This window comes from Liolophura sinensis, chromosome 9 (genome assembly GCF_032854445.1).
Source record: "Liolophura sinensis isolate JHLJ2023 chromosome 9, CUHK_Ljap_v2, whole genome shotgun sequence".
Lineage (NCBI taxonomy): Eukaryota > Metazoa > Mollusca > Polyplacophora > Chitonida > Chitonidae > Liolophura > Liolophura sinensis.
In genome coordinates this window covers 36,259,727-36,284,523 of record NC_088303.1, presented here as the reverse complement: position 1 = coordinate 36,284,523, position 24,797 = coordinate 36,259,727, and the positions used below count along the sequence as shown (strand labels likewise).

The window sequence follows — 24,797 nt, the reverse complement described above, 5'->3', positions numbered from 1 at the left end:
ATAAAACATGTGTAAATCAAGGTATAAAACATGTCTAAATCAAGGTATAAATCATGTGTAAATCACATAATCATGTTAAAAACTGATGTATTTGTAGATCGGATTTGATCCAGTGTGCAATGGAGATTTGTTAACAAGATAAAGTTAAGCTCTAAACTTGTAGCATAACTGTGGCCCTTACATCCAATCATTTCTAATTTAAATTACCAACATTACCATTGTATCGAGTGGCCTATGAGATGTACTGTAAAATGTAACTGTAAAATTTAGTACAAACTGTCTGAATGAAGTACTCATGTAATTAGGCATGTTCTTGTTTTGAAGTTTGAAATTTATGATATTCGTGTTTTGCAGGTGTACACTGTGGCAGAAAGAGGCACTCATGGCTGTTTTAGGGCCACATATAGGTGTGTTTGGAATTTAAGCAGAGGAAAGTCTGGATAAAGGGTTACCATGGATATAGGACGCCGGCGCAGAAAAGACTCTGATGGAAGCAGCGATGAGAGACGCTCATTGTCTGAGAGTTTCTCTGAGGGAACATCAAAATTTTTTAGTTCGGTCATAGCGAAGAAGAACGGTTTATTCAGTGATATTTCTTCCAAATTCGAGACGACATTTCTGAAGACAAGTAGCAGTGAAAGTAGTTTGGATGGTGGTAATGAGGATATGTCCACAACTCCACAGACTTACAATGACAACACAGGCAGTTCCAAACCTAAAGTTAGACCAGGATCTGCGGGCCAGAAAAAGTTTGGGCCAAGACCAAATAGAAATGGCCCGAGAAACGAGGGTGAAAAGAAGGTGATCCACCCCCCAAATGAGATGACAAATTGTCGTGGGGACTGGCAAGGTGACATTAGTTCGACAGCGGGTACATATCCAGACAGTGGGGTGGAGATTCCCGCAGGGATTAACATGAGTTTTGATGAGCCACTCTACAACGGACGAGGCTCGGACAGTTTGGTGAGTTCGCGGAAGGACAGCTACCCCAAGGCCAGCGACTCTGAGGCGGTTGTGTCCCCACCGTGGGAGAATGGTCAGCACACCCAGGGTGCGGGAAGTTACGACCTGTCCAGTCAGAGTGGCCAGAGTACGTCGAGTGGAGAGCCTGACACCAGTCTCTCCAACTACCCACAGGACAGTGCAGACGTTCATGTGGATAAACGCAAGGGAAAATTCACCAAGCTTCGACGCCGTTCCAGCACTGTAGACGAAATGCTCTTCGATGACTTTGTGGAAGACGAGGTTGTAGAAGAGGTGGAGGTTTTCCCAGACGGGACAGAGGTCGAAACCAACAAGCCAATTAAAACACTCCTACCTTTTGGTGACCTAATATCATTTGATATGGATGACTGTGACCCCCCTGGCCTGACAGGTACAACTCCAGGCCTGCCAGCTGTTCCCAGCCAGAGCAGCTTTGAGTCGGCCTCAGAGCAGGAACTCAAAGGTTACTTCAGCACCAGTGTTGATTCGTCAGACGCTGAATTTGGAGGGGTCGTCTTCCACAGGTCCACATCCATGGGGTCGGAAAAGTCTTGGAGCTCAACATTCAGCACGGACAGTCAGCCGGACGAGGTGACCCGTGAGTGTATGAGCTTCATGAAGAGCTTCGTGGAGAAGATCTTCAACCCAGAGTAAGTACTATCCTGTTCTTTTTTACTTTTACCCCTCAGGCTTTGGGAAACATTTACTTGTCTTCAGCATTGTAGAAATTTAGATTCCTAGGCTGAAAATCTAGGCTTTTAGCAGGTGTTTTCCTACATGTTATCAGACGCTGAACTTTTCTGGTTTTCTGGAACTTCCCAAAAAATGAGCAGCTGGCGAAAGAATTTTTTTTTTTGAAGTTTTGCTTTTGAAACATTTCAACATGAAATCATTCAGTTCATGCATACACATGAGCTCCTAATGCTTGTCATAGAATGTTTTGAGTTCAGAAAACTGTTATCAGTTTTGTCAAGGATATTCCAACTGTACAAATGTGACCTACAATTAGACCCTAGCCATATGTTCTTTCCCAGGGCCAACCCACAAGGACTATTTGAGCACTGTCGTCAGTATCATTGTACATAATATACAACGGGAAGTACAAGTCGTTAGTACAGAAGTAAATGAAATACATGTATGTGTAATGGTAGTACAGGTGTATTATCAGGGTCAGGTGTAAAGGTGAGGTTTTGATTCATCCCAGCTGCAAGCTTATAATGCAAATTTGAATGCATTACTAATAATGACATTATCATTACTGTATAGTAGTGTTGTTTACACCATTTACTGTGGTCATTATTATCACTCCCTCTGCAGTCTCTGGAGTGAAAAAAAATTTTAAGACCTCAGACCTTTAGGCAAGCTTGCATGAATTGCTTGCAGGTCCACGGCATTTCTTAAGTTAATTATTTTACGTAGTTTTGTTCTGATTTTTAAGGTTACTTATAAAAACAATATTTAACAATATTTTGGAGTTTTAACTGTATTTTTCATTCATTTTGAATGGTGTAAAAAGCATCAGTTTCCTGTTTATTCAGAGTTTGAGTGCAATGCATTCTTATGGTGAAATCACACATTTAACTGTGTTTTCAGATTCTAACAAGTTCTTGCAAAAATCCGACTGAAATACTGCCATTGTCAGAATGAATGTCGTCCATTGCTCATTCATTTATTCACTCATTCATTCTTTCATTCACAGTTAATATTACTGTGTTCAGAGTGCCAAAATTTCTTGTGCATTTCAATGCAGAGTAGTGACAAACCAGGTGTTACACTTTGAACAAGGGATATTTGCTTACTCTAATAACCTATTGAAAGGGAAAGTGTTTGTTTACTTGTTCACGGTCCATGTGTTTGGTGTAAAGTACACATACTCGTGTGTTTACTTAATGGCTGTGTTCACATCTGTTTGTCTGTACCAATCCAGGTAGTCATTTTGCTGTGCGTCTGCGAATTACATTTATCAAGTGCTTGGCAGAACTTTCCTGGCTAGTGTTAGTCTTGCATGGACATTTACTGGATACCATTGAATCAGTGTAACGCCTTAGTGCTTGTACTATGTACGTGTATTTATGCAATATTGTGGCAAGAGCATGTACATTAAACCAGTTGTGGTTTTCAGCAATAACAGTATCTAAAATGAGATTATGCAACTAGACATTTTTAAAATAAGATAAAAACAAAAATTAGTTAAAATTCACAAACCTTGACCAGTAAGGCCTAAATGCACTATTATGTTAACAAACCAGTTATAGGATGTAATGGATAAAGTGCCTGACTGAGTAGCCTAGATTGTAGACAGTTGTGTGTTATCATGCTTCTGGCACAGACAGCTGTGTGTTATCATGCTTCTGGCACAGACAGTTGTGTGTTATCATGCTTCTGGCACAGACAGCTGTGTGTTATCATGCTTCTGGCACAGACAGTTGTGTGTTATCATGCTTCTGGCACAGACAGTTGTGTGTTATCATGCTTCTGGCACAGACAGTTGTGTGTTATCATGCTTCTGGCACAGACAGCTGTGTGTTATCATGCTTCTGGCACAGACAGTTGTGTGTTATCATGCTTCTGGCACAGACAGTTGGGTGTTATCATGCTTCTGGCACAGACAGCTGTGTGTTATCATGCTTCTGGCACAGACAGTTGTGTGTTATCATGCTTCTGGCACAGACAGTTGTGTGTTATCATGCTTCTGGCACAGACAGTTGTGTGTTATCATGCTTCTGGCACAACTACAGGTACTTGTGTAATCAGGGCCCAGTTGTTCAAAAGTGTATTAGTTAATACTGGTATTTAAATTTAAATTTGAATTTTTAGCCAAACTCAGCAGCTGATGCAGTTCTCCAAAGTCAAGTATAACAGCAGCCTTTTAGTTCATATTTATTATAATGTTACACAATTTTTTATAGGCTCAGTACATAATTGAAAACTTGGATTGAAGTTAAATCTGGTATTAAGTTATGAACAACCAGGCCAAGGGCATTTATCTGGTACTGTACAAGTGTCTCCCTGGGGTAAAATCTGCCTCCACACATCTTGCATGGATGTACAGGGATTTGCCAGTTTCTGGGGAATGGTTTACCGGTGGTTGGCCTATGGACTACATGTGGTTGGCCTATGGACAACTACATGTGGTTAGCCTATGGACAACTACATGTGGTTGGCCTATGGACAACTACATGTGGTTGGCCTATGGACTTCATGTGGTTGGCCTATGGACAACTACATGTGGTTGGCCTATGGACAACTACATGTGTACATGTACAGTATGCATGTAATTAAGGTATTCTTTGGCTGGTCATCCAAAATTCTTTTGGATTGAGCAAGAGTTCAAAGTTATATGAAAGTTATATAGGTATATATGATTTAATAATTGTTAGGTTATTGTATTGAACATTAAAACAGGCATGCCATGCACTTAGGACATTTTGTACAGTTTACATAGTGTACTATTTACTTATTTTGTTTGACTGGTGTTTTACACCATACTCATTTGATTGGGGTTATACGCTGTGCTCAAGAATATTTCACTTGTAGACGATGGCGGCCAGTAAAGGTGAGTAGTATGGTGGGAGGAAATCAGGCAGAGCCTGGAGGGAACCCACAACCATCTGCAGGTTGTAGGGCTTCCCATGTGTGACGGCAGAGGAAGCCAGCGTGAACTGGACTTGAACTCACAGCGACTGCATTGGTGAGATTGAAGCTTCTGGGTCATACTGCTGTCTAGAACACATACTGTACTAGACGACTTGTTGTGCTTCAGTCGCCAGGTTTTCTCCATAATACACGTCATCACAAAAGGTGGAAATGAAATTTATCTTGCATGGTTATTTGGGCCAAGATTAATTTTCTCAGGGATAATCAACTGCCACTCCAAAGAAGGGACCCATACTATAAAGTTTTTGTTGGGATTTTAAAATAATTTGCATTAGCCAGAACAAAAAAAAAAAATTCTTTGCAGACCAGCCTTATTTTTCGTAATGTAAGGTTGGCTTACGCCTAGCAATGACACTAATATGTATGTTTGATAGTTTGAAATTTGATAGTTTGAACTGATGTTCCTGTAACTTGTTTGAAGGCCTTTGAAAAACAAAGATTGCCAGTGTAAATTGACTTGAGTTTCGGTTGATAAATATTATTATAGCAAAGTATTTTGTAAACGTGGCCACAGTGACACCTAAGAACAAACCAGCTACATGTACAGGTATGAGAACGAGAATTTAAGACAAGAACAGGTCTGTACACAGGTGTTCTTAGATATATTTAGAAGTCTAGCAAATCAGTTTCTAATTGCAGGTATCAGTACATTTAATCTTGGACACATAAATTCTTTGTCCACAAAAAGTTTAATACTTTGTTAAAATATAAAGTCCTAAAAAATAAATAAAAAACACTGTCAATCTTTTTATACAATATAATTTACAGCTTTGACAACAGATAAACCCAAAATGTTAAGTCACACTGGCTATCTCTCCGCCCGTACGTGGGAAGGTTTGCCAGCAGCATGCGGATGGTCGTGGGTTTCCCCTGGGCTCTGCCTTGTTTCCTCCCACCATAATGCTGTCTGCCGTCGTATAAGGCACTAATCAAATAAATAAATAAATCAAAATGTTAAGTACAAAGGCAGAATGGCCAAACTGGCCTACAAGTACTTGACTGTATGGTTAGTGAACATGCCCGTGTGTACAATTGTACATGTACTTGACTGTATGGTTAATGAACATACCCGTGTGTACAATTGTACATGTACTTTACTGTATGGATAATGGACATACCCGTGTGTACAATTGTACATGTACTTTACTGTATGGTGAGTGAACATGCCCGTGTGTACAATTGTGCATGTACTTGACTGTATGGTTAATGAACATACCCGTGTGTACACTTGTGCATGTACTTGACTGTATGGTTAATGGACATACCCATGTGTACACTTGTGCATGTACTTGACTGTATGGTTAATGGACATACCCGTGTGTACACTTGTACATGTACTTGACTGTAAGGTTAATGAACATACCTGTGTGTACACCTGTGCACATAGTTGACTGTATGGTTAATGAACATACCTGTGTGAACACCTGTACATGTACTTGACTGTATGGTTAATTGACATACCCGTGTGTACACTTGTGCATGTACTTGACTGTATGGTTAATTGACATACCCGTGTGTACACTTGTGCATGTACTTGACTGTAGGGTTAATGAACATACCTGTGTGTACACCTGTACATGTACTTGACTGTATGGTTAATGAACATACCCGTGTGTACACTTGTACATGTACTTGACTGTATTGTTAATGAACATACCCGTGTGTACACTTGTACATGTACTTGACTGTAAGGTTAATGAACATACCTGTGTGTACACCTGTGCACATAGTTGACTGTATGGTTAATGAACATACCTGTGTGAACACCTGTACATGTACTTGACTGTATGGTTAATTGACATACCCGTGTGTACACTTGTGCATGTACTTGACTGTATGGTTAATGGACATACCCGTGTGTACACTTGTGCACATACTTGACTGCATGGTTAATGGACATACCCGTGTGTACACTTGTGCACGTACTTGACTGTATGGTTAATGAACATAACCGTGTGTACACTTGTGCATGCACTTGACTGTATTGTTAATGAACATACCCGTGTGTACACCCGTACATGGACTTGACTGTATGGTTAATGAACATACCCGTGTGTACACTTGTACATGTACTTGACTGTATTGTTAATGAACATACCCGTGTGTACACTTGTACATGTACTTGACTGTATGGTTAATGGACATACCCGTGTGTACAATTGTACATGTACTTGACTGTATGGTTAATGAACATACCCGTGTGTACACCTGTACATGGACTTGACTGTATGGTTAATGAACATACCCGTGTGTACACCTGTACATGTACAATGTACTTGACTGTATTGTTAATGGACATACCCGTGTGTACACTTGTACATGTACTTGACTGTATTGTTAATGGACATACCCGTGTGTACACTTGTACATGTAACTGCATGGTCTACAAAATGCATATTGAAGGTCTATTATAGCCACCATTGTTCTGGGTCCACCATAAGACTTTTCTGTTCACCTTTACGGTTTTGAGCAGGTCATTATTACCATTCTCTGCCACAAAGTCATATTGATTGTACATATATACATGTATCTCTTGGGGGGTCAGTATAAGGAGCTCGTTAGGGATTCAGAGGCTAGGAGAGTCGGTGGAGGATGAACCTAGTCCTGGCTCAGAGTTTATACTTCAGCTCCAGCACTCACCAGCATGGCGAGACAGTGAATCTATAGCCAGGGAATGAATCTGGCTTGAATCCAGCTCACAAATGGACCCCTTGCTTTGACTCCTTGGTTTGTTTCTCAAAATAGTCAAAGTGATTAGTTGCCAAATGCGGCACCAGTCGCCAATCTGAGATTCAGTGTAATTCCCATTTTTGGCAAACCTGAATATTTTGTGTGTCTTGTAAAGCCGGATAAATGGAGGATTATTCATACTCCCACGTATTGCTTGGATCTCGGGTTGAGTGTAAGCTAGCTGGCTTCTTTATGCTGAGATACGTGAACAGATAATAAAACTCCACGGAGTGCGATGTACATGACGGTTTGTGTGTTATAAAGTAAACAATGCTTAAAAAAATCTAACTGTCAAATCCGCTACATTGATATGCACAAAGATCGTGCAGCTTTGAGAAAAGAACAATGGATGGTAAAGCTTGGGCATTGATGTTTTATGCTGCTATTAGTTTTAAAATATTTTTTTAAGAATTTTAATCAGGAATCGACCGCAGGTTTCTCGTAACCCTTGTTATGTGCAAGCCCATCAGGTAGAAAATTTGGAAAATGAAAAAAAATAGATTATTTGAAAAAGGAAAAAAAAGATTATCTGTTTATAAAAAGGTTAGTTTATATGTATATATATATATTTGTTTGAATGTCAATCTATCTGTTGATCTATATATTACTGTTTACTGACATGTGATATGCAACAGATTACAGATAATAGGCTTTAAGAAAAACAGAACTGTTGAGCTTGAAGATGATATAAATGTGCAAGATGAAAAAAAAAAAAAATACAACTGAAGGGCTATATAGCCAGCCCCCAAAGGTGAATGAAAGGGGGCTATCACAGCCAGTTGGAGGTGAGGGTCCAAGGCTCATCTAGCTTCCAGAAACTGACCTGAGAGTTGACAGGACAGTCCGCTGAACTTCAGCCATTTTGTGAGCTGCCACTATTGCCGTATCGGTATGGGCTTATTTTTTTGTATTCTGTTGCTTGGTGGTGAAAGAGCGTCATGTTTTGTAACACTATTTCAGTACATGCATTGAAATTTTGAGAAAAGGTGAAAAGGAGAAACGAAAGACTGCCTGCACATAACATACTTCTGTACAACTCAGCTGATGTGGTAGCTGAGGTTCTAGTCCTCCCAAGGTTACATCGTGTACATTTGCACTTGTGTACAACTCAGCTGATGTGGTAGCTAAGGTTCTAGTCCTCCCAAGGTTACATCGTGTACATTTGTACTTTTGTACAACTCAGCTGATGTTGTAGCTAAGGTTCTAGTCCTCCCAAGGTTACATCGTGTACATTTGTACTTGTGTACAACTCAGCTGATGTGGTAGCTGAGGTTTTAGTCCTCCCAAGGTTACATCGTGTACATTTGTACTTGTGTACAACTCAGCTGATGTGGTAGCTAAGGTTCTAGTCCTCCCAAGGTTACATTGTGTACATTTGTACTTGTGTACAACTCAGCTGATGTGGTAGCTGAGGTTCTAGTCCTCCCAAGGTTACATCGTGTACATTTGTACTTGTGTACAACTCAGCTGATGTGGTAGCTGAGGTTCTAGTCCTCCCAAGATTACATCGTGTACATTTGTACTTGTGTACAATTCAGCTGATGTGGTAGCTGAGGTTCTAGTCCTCCCAAGGTTACAGTGTGTACATTTGTACTTGTGTACAATTCAGCTGATGTGGTAGCTAAGGTTCTAGTCCTCCCAAGGTTACAGTGTGTACATTTGCATTTGTGTACCTGCATTTGTGAGATTACAGTTTCATTCATTAACATCAGCCTCTCTCGTTAAACATTTATTCAAGGAAGATCAATAGTGGTTTAATTGGAGCCTAGTCAGCATGAATTGTGTGTATAGCGGGTGTTAATTACAGCACTAATGTATCACACACCTGGAATGAACGCTGTAGGATAAAACATTATCTCAGATGAGATGGACTTTAGAGATATGAAGAGAGAGAGCAGAGGTTTACTGACTGCCTGGCTGTACATGTTCATGTACACATTATGTAGACCATCAATAAACACTGTTAGGTCACAACCTGACCAAACCTCGCAAACTGAACCCTACTCCAAAGACATTTTAATTGAGGTGTCGATTATTTTTTTATTTTTCTCACAATATTTATTTCTTTTTAAATTCTGTCTTCTTCATTGGCCAGAAGGAAAAAGCACCCAGCTAAGGTTTTTATCTAAAGGAAGAACCTAGTAATACGTGGAATCTTTTGTTCAAGTTGTTGCCTTAGAACAATCTGAAATTGATGCCTAAAGAAAGAAAACTTGATAGAGCATCATGCTCACTGATATATATTTTTTCCAACAAAAACGTCTTGCAGCATTTTGTGCCAGTGATCAGTAGTAATCAGGCTACTATAGTTTCGTTTTTGGTTTAGTCTAAATTGTTTGAACCATCTGGCCAAGATACATTTACTGCATTGTATCAAATCAACTCAAATTATTTTGGCAATATTATCTTTAAAGAAAAAGTGGAGAATATCAAGGTTGTGAAAGTATATTTATAGTGATGTAAAGGTGGTTATTGTTTATTTTTTACAGTAAACTTATTCAGTCCAATTTACTGATAACATTGCTAGGAAAATTGCAAAACTGACATGTTTTACATGAAAGCCTTCAGTGTTATGTGGGTCGAGCATTTGACCTTTTCGTGTACTGTAGGTGTACTTGTTCACATAGTAAGCCTGAAAGAGCAACAACAAATGTCAGAGTCTGGGCTATTTCCGCAAAGGGTCTGAATATAGACAGTTATGCACGTAGTGTTAGTCAGAATTACAGTATGTAATAGCCACGAGTTTGATAGGTTAGGGAATGAAGCCAATCAGCGATCGATTCCTCGGGCAGGCCGACTCCTCTTAAGTCAGCTTGAGTGGCCACTTACAGCGTTAGCGACCGTTGGTCAGGTGAAGTTTAAATTAACAACACCCCCTGCGGGAATAACGATGACAGTCATGACATACACGTTACTAAGATGAAGGGTTGCCGAAGAGTTTTTAATTGTTTCAGCAGAGATGGCATACTGAGAAGTTCTGATATGAAATTAATAACCCCTGGTATCAGCAAAGATTAATAGTACTGGTTCGGAGTGGGCACTTTGAAGAACCTGAGATGGACTCTTTGTATGTAATAATAAGTAAATAATAAATACTATTTGCTACTGTCTTTATCCCATGTATATAACCCTGTGGAGTTGATTAAAATGGTATACTGATATTAAAGGAGGAGAACATGAAAAAATGAATCATCAGAGAGATCATTAAAAACTGTGCGTAAAAATATTAATATTCATTTTTTAAAGATTTTTTGAAATTACGTATACATGATTTTATTATCAAAATATGGCTCCTAAAGCCAACCTAGCAAAATGTAAAAATTTAACTGCATATTTCTCAGTCAAAAAATATCTTTGAAAATTAGAACATATTTTATCAATGCAGTTTTTTTTTTGTTTGTTTCTTTTAGCTGAAATATTGGATGTATATATCGGCAAAATGATGATGCATCAGAGCTTGTTAGCTGGTATAAACTGTGCATACATGTATGTATATACTTATGTTTCCATCCAGGTTTTCATTTAACAGTGTGATCTTAAAAATAAAATATCCTTGACATGCTAAGGTGGACTACGTGTACATTAGCAGCATAATGACCCAGGAGCCTCTCACCAATGCGGTCGCTATGAGTTCAAGTCCAGCTCATGTTGGCTTCCTCTCCGGCCGTGCGTGGGAAGGTCTGCAGCAACCTGCAGATGGTTGCGGGTTTCCCCTGGGCTCTGTGTACATTACACTTCCATCTTAAAGGGATATGGAATCGATGCTGATTGGCTGACAGTGGAGATAGGGTTGCCAGGGTTAAACTGTGCATTTTTGATCACGCTTGAATAAATCTGCCTTATCTGGGTATAGCCTAAACTTGCCTATCTCTATAAACACCAGTCAATCAGAATCAAGTCTGTATCCCTTTGAGGCCATTGTTAATTTATTTGCAGTTTCTCATGGACCTCACTCTGTGTGTAAAAATAGTGATGTTAAATGTGATAATTATCAATTTTCAAATATGGTGTCTGTAAATTCTTCTTTACAATGTCCTGCCTGTATATTTAGTATTTGGTCTGACATATTACACTTGAGAGGGCTTTGAGAAACAAACATTTAACAGTGGCCAAAGTGTGATATTCTGAAAATGCTTTCAGAACCTGGTGATATCAGCACCAGAATGAAGAAAGTGTGATTAGCTTCCTCTGTTAAGGACCAAATAAATCGCATGGAATTTCCATATGCATACAAATTATTAAGATGTTATGTGGCAAATGGAGTTGAATGAGCCCTGGATGTCAGTCCTGCTGGGGCCAGTCAGCCATGAGGGAGATGTACAGCTGTGAAGGACTTGACACAGTGACAAGTGTCCACGCGGAGATAATGGCATGGCTTAAGTGTATATCCTCTCCTGTGTCAAGTCTTGTGAAAACAGCCATATTTACAAGAGGATTTTGATGGATACACTGGAGATAGTGGAAACATAAGTGGTGGTTATGTGCTGTGAGAAGAAAATTGCCCGCGATATTGTGTGGGGCTTGCGCGACCAGTATGCTGACTTATGTCCACTGATGGCATTTTTACCTCCGTAAATCCATAAGTGCATGACATTAAATCCTGCCATTAAAGCTGAAGAATCAGTATGAAAAGCGGGTATGTTGAATGTGTTGTCAGGAAACAAAACTATTTTTTCATTTAGCATAGAGAACTTCGCAAGAGGGCTGACAGCATTTAACCCCTCAAATCTTAATATATAAAAAAAAATACATGCACTTACCTTGTAATTGTGTGACGCTCAAAATTTGGAAAATTTTCCTCACCAAAAGGATTAATTATGTTGAAATGAGAGAACAAGGCATGCAGTTGAAATTTAAAAAAAATTGTTTTTGATGCAATCTCTTTGCTTACTACAAATTTACATCGAGATAAAATAGTGATTTCCCAGTGTACATATAGGTTATAGAAAATTGTGTTCTGCAAAATGTAGTCATACACTGGAAGAAAAAGAAGAAGAAGACAGTTTGCCTTGAGTAAAACATCCTGTGGGGAAAATAAAGCCATGTGACATTTATTTCCGTTTTGCCTATACAAAAGACAGGTCTGCCCTTTTGAATCTTCCTAATTGCTACATGTATTTGAACAAACTGATCAGTTACTGAATGGCAGAAAGTTTTAGGCCAGAAGTCTGCCCAGTACAGGAGCGGCTACTTCAAACAAGCTTACCCAGCCTTGTCATCGGTGAACTATACATATCTATCTTTTTATTTACTGTCTGAACTGCAAGGATTTTCTTTTCATTGGGTCTACAACATGATTGGAGTTTACAAGATGTCTTTTTTTTTTTTTTTTTGGTTTTGTAATGATGGTACTAAGAAATTGATTTTCTGTTGTTTGGCTAGAAAATCTAGGGTAAGACTTCTGCTGTAAATTGTATGCCGATGTTTATATTACTTTGCCAGCGTGTTTTGGATAATTGGATTGGTCCTTTGGGGGTCATTCTCTCTGTTTCTTTTTGGTCACATTTCAGCTAGATGAAATTCATGTTAAACCACTCTTGTGAATTTATATGTTTTAGTCTTGTCCTTTGTAGTAGAAGATAATGGGGACAGAAATTTGAGTGAAAGCTCTCAGAATGGAAAGATAAAGGCTAAAAGAAAGTAAAAGTAGAAGTATTAAAGTTTGCCCTCATTTTCTTCCTCAGCAAAAACTGCACTCTTGTTGGTTTATTTTTTCTAGTGTAGAAAGCTGTCCGGATGGTTCAGTAAAAGGGTCTCACTTTTGAAAAAGTGAGAAGAGAGATTGTGTGACTTTTTCTAGGGTCTTTATTGATTTGTACAAATTGCCTCATTTGTCCTGCTCTTTCTACTGGGCATTAAATTACAGATGTGGATTCAAGCTCATCCTTGAGTATAATTATACCTTGCTATTTCTAGTTGGTAGTTTTGGTTTCAGGTATTGTACTTCTAAAGTTATAGCTGGGATACAATATGACAGCCATTGAGTAAACTACGATTTAATTTCTGAAAGTTAAAGAGTATCCAGGGTGCTGTTTCTCAAAGGGGTCGTAACGTTACACTGGCCTAATCACCATGACGTCTCATACTGACGGGATATGCCACCTTGGTATTTGCGACCGGCGTGATGTTAGGACCCCTTTGAGAAACAGCCCTCTGATGTGGCATTTGTCCAAAAATGTGCACATTTGTAATTGACTGTATCTTTGTAATTGACTGCATCTTTGTAATTGACTGTATCTTTGTAATTGACTGCATCTTTGTAATTGACTGTACCTTTGTAATTGACTGTATCTTTGTAATTGACTGCATCTTTGTAATTGACTGTATCTTTGTAATTGACTGTATCATCAAAAAAAATCGTCAGATAACATAAGTACCATAACAAGACTATACACTAGTTAAACCTTTTCTAATTATATGACATTATATTGTAAGACTATGGCGTGGACAAGAATATGCAGAGCTTTCTAAAATTTAAACGTAATGAGGCATACTACGGCACAAAATAAGCCATGTGTAGCCCTCTCGGGCCCGCTACTCACATTTTAGGACATTTCTGACAACAACAAGTCTCAAATTAATCATCTTAAGTTTGCACATTAAAATCGGTAACATTTCTTTAGCGGTTGAGTGGCATAAAATACAATATTTTGCAAAAGTACAGGTTGGGTGCCCTATATTAATGCATGAGTGTTAATTGCTTATACATGTATATTAGAAATATACATGTATAAGAGATATACAGGTTCTAGTCCATGCTCCTTGATCATAATTAGATTAATCTTACTTATATGTACTGGTGGTTTTATATATGTTTTTTATATTCACTGTTTGATGCTTATTTTGAGACTTTTATTGTTGGGCTATGTTTAGTACAAAGCAAGATATGGTCGAAAACAAATTTGCCAATATCTGACATCAGGAGATCCCTTACCGCAAGTGCCCAAACAACAGCAACAACATGAATAAATATTGGAAAAAAGTACTTCCAAGTTCAACCTTCAGCCTCCACTATCAGCTAAATCATGCTAAGTACAAAGATAATTCACATTCCATAAATAAAGATAAGATTGACAGCTACATGTATTTATACTGATAAACTAGCTTTTCAAGATCATCAAAGTTTTGGACTTTACAGCATAATGGATTACCCTGTAAAAAGTCCATCACACAACCGCTAGGAGAGAAAAAACACAAACTGTCGTTTTTGTACCCAACTGTCAGCAAACCAAAGCTGTTAAAATCACTGTACTATGAAAGTCATACATAGCCGAAACAGTTAATACATAATCTACAACACTACTCTTAGTTTCAGACCCATTGCAGCCCCGATCGCACTGTTTTATATCATCAATGGACTTCTTCCACCACCATGTTGACCTTGGCAGTGGCAAGGAGATATACAACTACAAGTGTGTTTGGGAAAATTTGGACGTATTGATATCAAAATTAACTAAATGTAATTTGTTTGTCAAAAGTAATAGTACAGTAACCTGCTTGGCTGATCGACCTTTCCTTACGACATCATTACTGGATAATTCAAGACGCAGAAAAACGGAGAAAAAGGCATTGAAGACCTTAACTTTGGATCCAGCGGTCTCACAACTGATCTCGCAAGACTCATTGAGGAGGAGATTTTAACTTGTGTGCCCTGAAAACAAGGGGCGCTTTACTTCCGTGTCATATTATATCCCTGTCATATAGTATCCCTGTCATTTAGTATCCCAGGTCAGAGGAAACAAATAATTAGCATGCAATTATCAGGCCTCCTTTCTTATGAACATCAGAAAGAAGGCAAGGAAAATAGGCCAACTGTCTGAATCTAGGTCATTTGTTTTTACTCATGGTAATTTCTCAGCCTATTGGGTAGACTAGGAGTACTTTCAGTGGCATTTAGAAGTTGAGGAAAATGACTCAGTTAGATACTTGTTGGGTAACTGTGTGCTGGGGCTCCATGGCCGAGGTGGTTACTGTGACAATGTGGTGTAATGACCCCAGGTGCCTCTCACCAATGCAGTTGTTGTGAGTTCAAGTGCAGCTTATGCTGGCTTCCTCTCCAGCTGTATGTGGGAAGGTTTGTCAGCAACCTGCAGATGATTGTGGGCCTCCCCAGGCTCTGCCTGGTTTGCTCCCAAAATAATGTTGACCACCAGAAACATTCTTGATTGATTAAAACACCAATCAAATAAGTAAATAAATATGTATTCTGTAAGTACATGATTACAGGGAGCAGACCATGGCCAAGTCATTAAAAGTGCTTAATTGCCTTTCCGTAGCTTGATTGCCTTTCCGTTGCTTGATTGCCTTTCTCCCTTTCCGTTGCTTGATTGCCTTTCCGTTGCTTGATAGCATGCAATCGCACATATATTGGAAGTCCTGTAAGAGTGGATAGGTTAAGTGCAACTGCAAGCAATTTCTAGAGTTTCAATGGAGATAAATTGGTTCCAATTGACCACAATGAATAGATCTTCGTAGAGGCGCGAATCATAGAGATTGTAGATAGTGGTAGCCCAGATATAAAGTGATAATGTGGTTATGTTTTCATGTTACAGTAGGCACATGTACATGAAGATGACTTCATTTTCAATTATTACAACCTGAAAATGTTTTTTTATTTATATCTTCTCATAGATTTACATCTCTGGTTGTTGTTTGTCAACAGTAAGATCTTTAATAGCTTTACTTTATTGACATGTATAAACATGGTCATATACCTATCTTGAGTAGAACACAAGGGATAGTGATGTATAGTCATTTAATATCTCTTTTCATGTCTGAAAATATGTGGGGAACTTAAATAAATATTTTCACCACTGAGTGACACATCTTGTATCTCCAATATAAAATCTGTAACAGCTCTTATTTTGAGTATAACCTAAAACAGTTTCAGTGGTTAAAGTCTTAAGACTATGAGGTTAAGGAATTAGTTCTGCCTAGAAAACTAGATCTTTGTCAGCATGCTTGGATTGAGTGTAATGACAGAGCATCCCCAGGGTCATCTCCAGCAATGCCAGTGTATACAGCTATAGGGCATTGTAAATGTGTGGGTATATAGAGGGACATGGTAGTTAAAGAACAAAAACAGATGTTGAAAGACAAATGTAATAATCAGTGTGTGTCATTAATTATTTTCTTTTATTGAAGGGAAGAGATTTCACAGACATTAAAAGCTAAATTTGGAGAGATGACTCAGGTATGTTTGACTATATTTTTGTCTTGTCAGCAATATACATATTCATTTTCTATATGCATTTTCATTTTATATATAAATTAGAATAAAATACATGGTTGTAGAAGGTACATGTGTGTTGGAATATCAACATCTGTTACATGTTTCATTTTTCTCTTTTTTTTATCCTTTTTCACCTGAATTTGCATGCATAATCATGCATAATGTTGGACTCAAAGAATTGATGACATGACTGCTGCATCTACCTTGAATTGTGGTACTGTGGCCACAGTGGAGCCTCTCACCAGTGCCTTTGCTTTGAGATCAAATCCAGCTCATGCTGGCTTCCTCTCTAGCCGTATGTAGGGAAGTCTTTCAGCAACCTACAGATGGTCGTAGGTTTACCCCAAGCGCAGCCTGGTTTCCTCCCACCATAATACTGGCAGATCAAATAAATAAATAAATAAATTGTGGTATGCAGTTGTAGAAGTTTACATGTATTTGAGGCATAAGCATTTAAACATGATGGAACTATGGTAGTATTGCATATAACTGATTGTCCACTGATGTAATCAGTTTCACATTTTGTCTACAGTATCAAATGTCTAAGGGGTCCTCACTGGCTCAGTCAGCTAAAGGGTTTGTTCTCACTGTAGCAAATTTATAATTTACAATCATTGAAGACAAGGCTCGAATCCAGCTCTTGCTGGTTTGGATGTCGATTTTAAAACGAGGAAGTCAGTTACAGTACCTGATAAAGGTGGTTTGGCCCTTGGTTTTTGGCATCTGCAAACCTTACGACTGCCTGTAAGCTAGAGTAAAAGTGAGTGAAAAATTTATTACCATGCTCAGTGCCATTTAAACATATAAATAAATCTATAACTGTATGCCTGATGAAACCTGTTTAATGAACTGTTGTTGTTGTGACAGGAGTCGCCAGGAAGATTGTGGTTTGCCAGATATGTTAATACACAGGTAAGTTGATCGTGTTGTTACTTTCCACTAGTCAGTCACTCATCTTTATTTTATGTGTGTTCTTCTATGAGTGCAAGAAGACCCCAGTTGACATGGAATGAAATGAAGACCTGCGTTTAGTATATGGAATCTAGTCCACATTTCCCACAGACCACATTCCCCACATTCCACATTTCCCACAGTCCACATTTCCCACAGTTCACATTCCCCACGGTCCACATTTCCCACAGTCCACATTTCCCACAGTCCAAATTTCCCACAGTCCACATTTCCCACAAATTTGATGATTATTCAGGTTTATTTTTATACCTTTCAGGTCTGTAGTTAATAGTTGCCTCAAAAGTGGCTGTGGGTCTGATATTTATACATGTGGTTATTGTACATCCACCTGTGAACATCCCAATCTTTAGTTTTTTTTTAAATCCCCTTTTAACCAAATGAAATGCAATTTAAACAGATTTGCTTGAGCTGATGGTTGGACTGAGGTTGTTATTCTGCAGTGAAATTCATCCCTAACTGAGAATTTACAGCTGAAAAAGCCTGGTTATCATCAACATTTTTCCCCAGCTCTAAGAATTGATTTATGCCTGTTTTAAAATAGCTGTTTCATAAGCGACTGATGGCAGCCTTTGGCAGATAGGCTAAAAATACCTGCACTGTGACACAGCCATTTCCTGTATCTCCAAATGTCCTATCTTCTGGGATGAATGGAAATATTCAGCATCAGTCGTTGCCATGGAAATGATGCTAACTTAATGTCTGATGGTAGCCTGATGATGTAGAATTTTATGCCTATTCAGTGGTGGACAATTTTTTTACAATTTGTGATAATACGTGTATATATAATTCCACAAGACCTAGGAAAAAAAGAATGTTTAATTGGATGCAACATATGTAAACATGTGTAAACAAAAAGTATTTTGGAATTCAGACCTTTGGTAATATGAAATTCTGTCCTAATTCAAGGTTACATGTGCATGTGCGAGTTCATTCTTGGCTTGTTTTTGAGTACTGGCTGCATTGAATACTGGCTGCATTGAGTACTGGCTGCATTGAATTCTGGCTGCATTGAGTACTGGCTTCATTGAGTACTGGCTTCATTGAGTACTGGCTTCATTGAGCACTGGCTTCATGGAGTACTGGCATTGAGTACTGGCTTCATTGACTAGAAATTACAACCTGAGAGTTAACAACATTTTGTCATTGTGAGAAGCAGGTTCAGTTTGGATCACGTCAAGCATGAAGACTTTAAGATTTAACAGTAATTTTGGTGCTTTATGGTTTCATTCTCATCATAAGAGACAACAGAAAACAAATAAAATAAATAATAATAGTAAATTTAGAAACCCACTTTTTTATTATATCACGTAAATATGTCTTTAACAAGGACAATTGCTGTGATAGTCCACATTTCCCACTTCCCACAGTCCACATTTCCCACAGTCCACATTTCCCACAAATTTGATGATTATTCAGTTTTATTTCGGGTCTGTAGTTGTATCAAATAACTTGTATCAAATAATCTGAGAAGCATCTTCGAAATTTATAATTAAATTGGTTTTTTTCTGTCAGCCTATTCAGGGTTGAAGGCATTGTATTTTATGTCAGCTTTAATGTGTAACCATCTTTTATAATTCAGGCAGCTGAAAGTTTTTTGAGACATATATGTGAGTATTAGGGAATGAATTTAACGTTTCAAGATAGCGAAATTCTTCAGAAGTCCATGCTTTATACAGGTAATGGATTCCTTTGATTTAATTTGATTAAATTTCTCATTTTTTCTGTCATCCTTCCTGTATTTTCCATCAGAGAATAGAAGCTGTGAAGAAAAAAAAAGATGTTAAACTCTGACCTTTGTAGCATGTTGAAGGTCTGACCCTCAACTCTCCATTGTGTAAATATCATAAATAACCCATGTTGTTATTTCACATTATCAGCTTAACAGAAATCTTCCTTGCACTGAGTTATGTTGTCAGAATGTGGTTTGGATTGATTTTTTGTCCCCTGCCATAAAAGTGGTGACTACAGGATGCCGATGCTCTCAGTGGGTCCATGAGTCCATGCCAGTTTCCATTTGTCTGTCACACTTGATCTTGTCACACCTGACCTTGTGAACAAGATATCTTCAACGGTTTTCAATTAATCAAGTTCACACCTGTACTTGCACATCGGTTTGAGCGAGAGAACTGGTGTTGAGATAGCCTTTCGAGACTCATCGACGGCCATCTTTTCTATTCTGCAACCGACCCCCCCTCCCCCCTGGCCTCGCCCCTTCAGGTCTTAATTCTGAACAAGACATCTTTATCAGTTTTCAAGCAATCAATTTCATATTTTACGCAGTGGCTCAAGATCATTGAGAGAACCACTACAGTTGATTTCTGTCCCGCTACAAAAATCAGTATGTCTGTTGTTAACCATCTTTGGTTTTTTTCCCTTGTGCACAAGGCATATTTTGAAAAGTTTATAATCAAGTTCATGTATACACAGTGCATGGCTTAAGGTCATCTAAGGTAATAATAGGACTGGTTTTCCTCACCCTATTTAACTAAACCAATAAGATTATTGTAGGCCATCTTAGATTGTGTGGTTGCCACAGCTTTTAAGCTCTTTATTTTAAAGACGTGAGACATGTTTAATTGTTTCTTATGAAATAAGACTATGGCGGGGGAGGCTTTTTTTGCTTAACATTCAGTGCCATACCCTCTTGTGGAATGGCAGCCAGGTGCAGGGGTGGATGAAAGCAGAGTAAACTTCGCCCTTTTCCAGTCTATTGCAGTGTATTACCCGATAAATCTCCTGACTTAGTCGCAGCCAAACAACTGAGCCACTGTAGATCAAGGTAATTCCAGCTTGTGATCTTCGGAAGTGGACTGGGTCCGACGAAACAAAGCTTTAGTCCAGTGAATGTGTACAGTATACATCTTTGTGCCCATGCTGTCATTTTCTAACTCCCTCCGTTCCATCCCCTCTCGCCGTGCCCCTTGTCTATATAAAAAAGATGATATTTAACGCTTTTCTTGTGTCAGGAACAACTGAAAGAAATTAATACTGAAACAGTAATCATTTCAGTGCATTTGAGTGGGAATGAATGAACATAAAACATAATATCTTTGAACTAGTATCACCTGAAACTCTAACTAAATAGATATTTAGTTTCAAGAGGCAGGGGATTATTTTAGACATCCTTATTTCAGGGATAAAAATCCAGATTTTCTATCATACTGGAACATGGTTTGAAATCAAGATTAAAACAATAGAAGAAGATTGGTGCATAAATCAAATGTATTAACCATTATCTTCTTGCAGACACTTTGTTTAAGAATTTGACAAACCTTTTTTTATTTAATAAGCATTTACTGCCAAGAGCATTGTTACCATGGAAACGTATGAGAAGGTCAGCAATCTAGCTTGAATAGGTTGTTTGCCTGAAAGCATGGCTTAGTTCACTGCCTCTTAAATGTATTACTTGTTTTTATTGGGGGTGTGGCTTGTGGATTTCTGTAATTATCTGTTATTTTTATATCAGACGTCTTCTACTTTATCACACTGGTTGTGTTTTGATATCAAAGATTTTTTGCGAACAATAATCCTATTGAACGTATCTCTGAATGAATTTGACATGCGGGAACGGCCTCAGATGCGAACCTCAAAACACATATTCACATGTGCCATCTTTGCCACACAAGTGAGATGAGGTGCTGGTGCAAGGATGGATGACCTTGGTCCTTGACAAAAACATTTCAAAGCTTTGTCTAGTTTAGGTGTCTTGCTGGGTGTCTTTTGCATCATTCACCCCTAAGTCGATACGGTATACACATGCCATCACAGATTTAAAATTGCCTTCCTGCTGAGCATCCATTGCAGTCCATGCCAAGAGTTGATCAGCACTGATTTGAGGAAACTTTTCAGGCATAGGGTTTTTTCAATTTTTTTTTTTGAGAAAAGTGTTTTGTATTTAGCTGTTTTGTATTTAGTCTGCCTCATCATTGACGTAATGACCATGTAAAAAACTGAAAATTAGTATGAAAATCTGACAGTGACCTCATTGTCTGGTTAATCTTTTTTGATCAGCTAATCAGTTTAGTGGAAATCATTGAGTAATTAATTAATGTATAGTTTTCAGTAGTCTCAATGATGAAGATGCTTTGAAAATGTAGCTAAACCTCTTATGTTATATATCTGGTTTCTTTTCAAAATTTCCAAACTTCATCAATTTCTATGCATTTAGCCCCCGAGTGTAAAGTTTTAAGTTTGGGTTAACTATTGGCCTATATTCTCAAAGTTTTTGTAAGCATGCACCCATATATGCAAAAGATTTGAACTGTTATCATTACATAGATGCAGTTCAATCTTAAAGTTGTGTAGTCATCAATGAAAGGGACCATATATGGTCAGCTGAGTCATTTCATAAGCCCTCATGTATGCCAAGGTTAAGAGTTTTATATTATCTCCATGCCAAGTATGTTACATTGGTCTTGGTTTCCAGACCTAGCCAGGATTTAGCTGTAACAATTAAGCAACTCAGTCTACATTAAAGTCACTTAGTCTGTTTTTGTGTTGGTTAGTTCAGTATTTGACAGCCTAACTTTTAACCTGATCCATTCACTTACTGAGAGCCCTGAGTGCAAGGTGGTGTTGACTTTTTGTTGGATATGTTGCGGCGTAATTTCAAACTTGCACATGTTTACCTGTACAATCCAGTTAACGTCTTGTACCAAAGCAGCAGTTAATGCAAATGTTGGCCTTTCCATTGACCTTGCATGCATATCTACATGTGTGGATGATAGTAAGTCAAATGTAACTATTCCTACATGGATTTCAATGTCTAGGACACTTAAAATGCTGGTTCAAACCCAGCTTTGGACAGGGAATTTGTACATTCTCCAACTCTCGATGTTTGTAGGAAATTGGTGACAATAACTCTTTGACGGTATGAGGACCATTTTCACAGTCTTTACATTTTAATGAGGACTACATTTGTTCTACCAGTCAGTGCCAGTATGACATGCAAGTCTGTATATTACATGTTGGAAAGCTTTTCAATAATTTGCCAAAGGCCGATGGTTTTTCCCAGACATTCAGGTTTTGTCTACCTACAAAACTTACACAGTCACACAAGTGAAAATTCTTGAGTATGGTGTTAAGCAAAAAGAAATAAATGAATGCATCTAAAAGGAATAAATGAATGCATCTAAAAGGAATAAATGAATGCATCTATCAATCAATCCATTCGCCTTGTATCTGGATATGACACTAACGATAAGAACATTTTTAACAAAATTAAGCAATAAGCAATGATAGGCTCATCATTTGTGACAAGGAAGCAGTGGAAGAGGGATTGACATGTAGCTCCACTTTCCCTGGTGTTAATTTTTATGTTTGTGTAATTTAACATTATTTTAAGCATCCAAACCTTTCAGTTTGACGTCAAAGAGATAGGTCTCAGATATTTTTTGTCTAAATTAAGATCTTCCAGAAATTTCCGAAGCATGAGAAATCCTTTCATGATCACCTAGTCACCTGCCCCTCAAGCGGTTTTTGCGTCGTGACATCTCTGACAATGTGTGAGTGGTATCTAAGATCAGGCCTCCTTAGAAACAGGGATGTTTTCTGTGGCCTGCATGCCTGTCTATCTTGTATTAACCATTCTGCTCCCAAAATACATGTAGCCAGGTAATCTTCCAGACCACTGTTCCCTTCATTAATCTGCACTTCTATTTATGAACTTGAGCGTGTTTTTGTAATAAAAACCCAACCAGTGAGGAACTGAAATAAAAGCATTGGTGCGATAACAAAAACAAAAAGGCGCCCGTGAAAATCAGATATTTGAATAATAGGTGACCTTCACTAGTTAAGGATACATTACAATTGAACTAAGCTCTAGGCTCTGATATTTGGCACCCATCCTTGTCTCAACTTTATATGTCATAGATAAGTGATTGTTAAGTCTTCCTTTAGATTGGCCCAGAATCCAGGTCATACTAAAATTAACACAATGTTTTTGTTGATGGAGAGACACAGTGTTTCAGATCTGTTCAAATACTGTTGATTTTCTGCGCATACTGATTTATAGGTTTATCATGAACAGTCCGAATTTAACTGTTCTTTTTTTCTTTGTCAAATGTCCTTCATTGTCGATGGAGAGACATAGTGTTTTAGATCTGAATACTCATTTATTCAATTGTCACGAACAATCAGAATATAACTGTTTTCTTTTTTTCCTTTTTCAAAGATGTCCTTCAGTATCCTTCTGTCCTACAAATTTGTTGGCATGACATTGTGTGTTTGCACTATCGGCTATTCATGTTCTGCTTCAGGGCTAATCTCGTCCACGTTATATCGCTAGTGTTGTTGGGAAAATATAGTTTGATAGTTAATTAATGGTTCATGAGGGGCTTTCGTGGCTCAGTTGGTTAGCGCGCTAGCACAGCATAACGACCCAGGAGTCTCTCACCAATGCGGTCGCTGTGAGTTCAAGTCCAGCTCTTGTTGTCTTCCTCACCGGCCGTAAGTGGGAAGGTCTGCCAGCAACCTGCAGATGGTTGTGTCGTATGAGTGAAATATTCTTGACTACGGCGTAAAACACTAATCAAATAAATAAAATAAATAATTGTTCATGAAAGTCTGAATTCTTTGAGCCACCTGGTAGAGCAGATTAAACAAAACACTAAATCTGATCTTTATAGACTGGAAGAAAAACATTAAAGATCAAACTATATGCAAAAAATAGTCAGAAAATGTTAAAGTGGTATTGGCCAGACATCTACAGTAATCCACATTTAGCAGGGTACAACTTTTGTGAGAAGTTTTCCTCCCTGGTTGTTAATATGCAGATTTAACTTGGTTGGATATATACATATATAAGTATGCATACACCTGTATATCTATATATATATATATATATATATAAGTATGCATACACATGTATATGTATATATATATATATATATATATATATATATATATATATATATATATATATATATATATATATATATATATATATATATATATAAATATATATATATATAAATATGCATACACATGTATATGTATATATATATATATATATATATAAGTATGCATACACCTGTATATGTATATATAAATTTTCATCGTATTCTGTGTTCCGGGCAATTTGGTGAGTGTTGCAACATCAGAAAGTATTTAGTATATATCAGGTTGACCATGAAGACCTAGTGTTTTGTTATATAAAGTTTTCATTGGTCTTTGAGGACTATTTCGGGACAGATTTCAAGACATTGGTGTACATGGACAGTAT

General features: G+C 38.0%; 1 protein-coding gene across 1 annotated transcript in view; it reads left to right on the top strand.

The window, feature by feature from the left end:
• The window catches only part of LOC135475823 (uncharacterized protein KIAA0513-like), a 57,380-nt gene that overhangs the window by 15,982 nt on the left and 16,601 nt on the right, over positions 1-24,797 (top strand). The window contains exons 2-5 of the mRNA XM_064755762.1: positions 355-1,324; positions 1,376-1,634; positions 16,516-16,564; positions 17,471-17,515. Coding sequence (XP_064611832.1) covers positions 454-1,324; positions 1,376-1,634; positions 16,516-16,564; positions 17,471-17,515 — 1,224 coding nt within the window. The 5' untranslated portion in view covers positions 355-453. The remainder of the gene's footprint in view (positions 1-354; positions 1,325-1,375; positions 1,635-16,515; positions 16,565-17,470; positions 17,516-24,797) is intronic.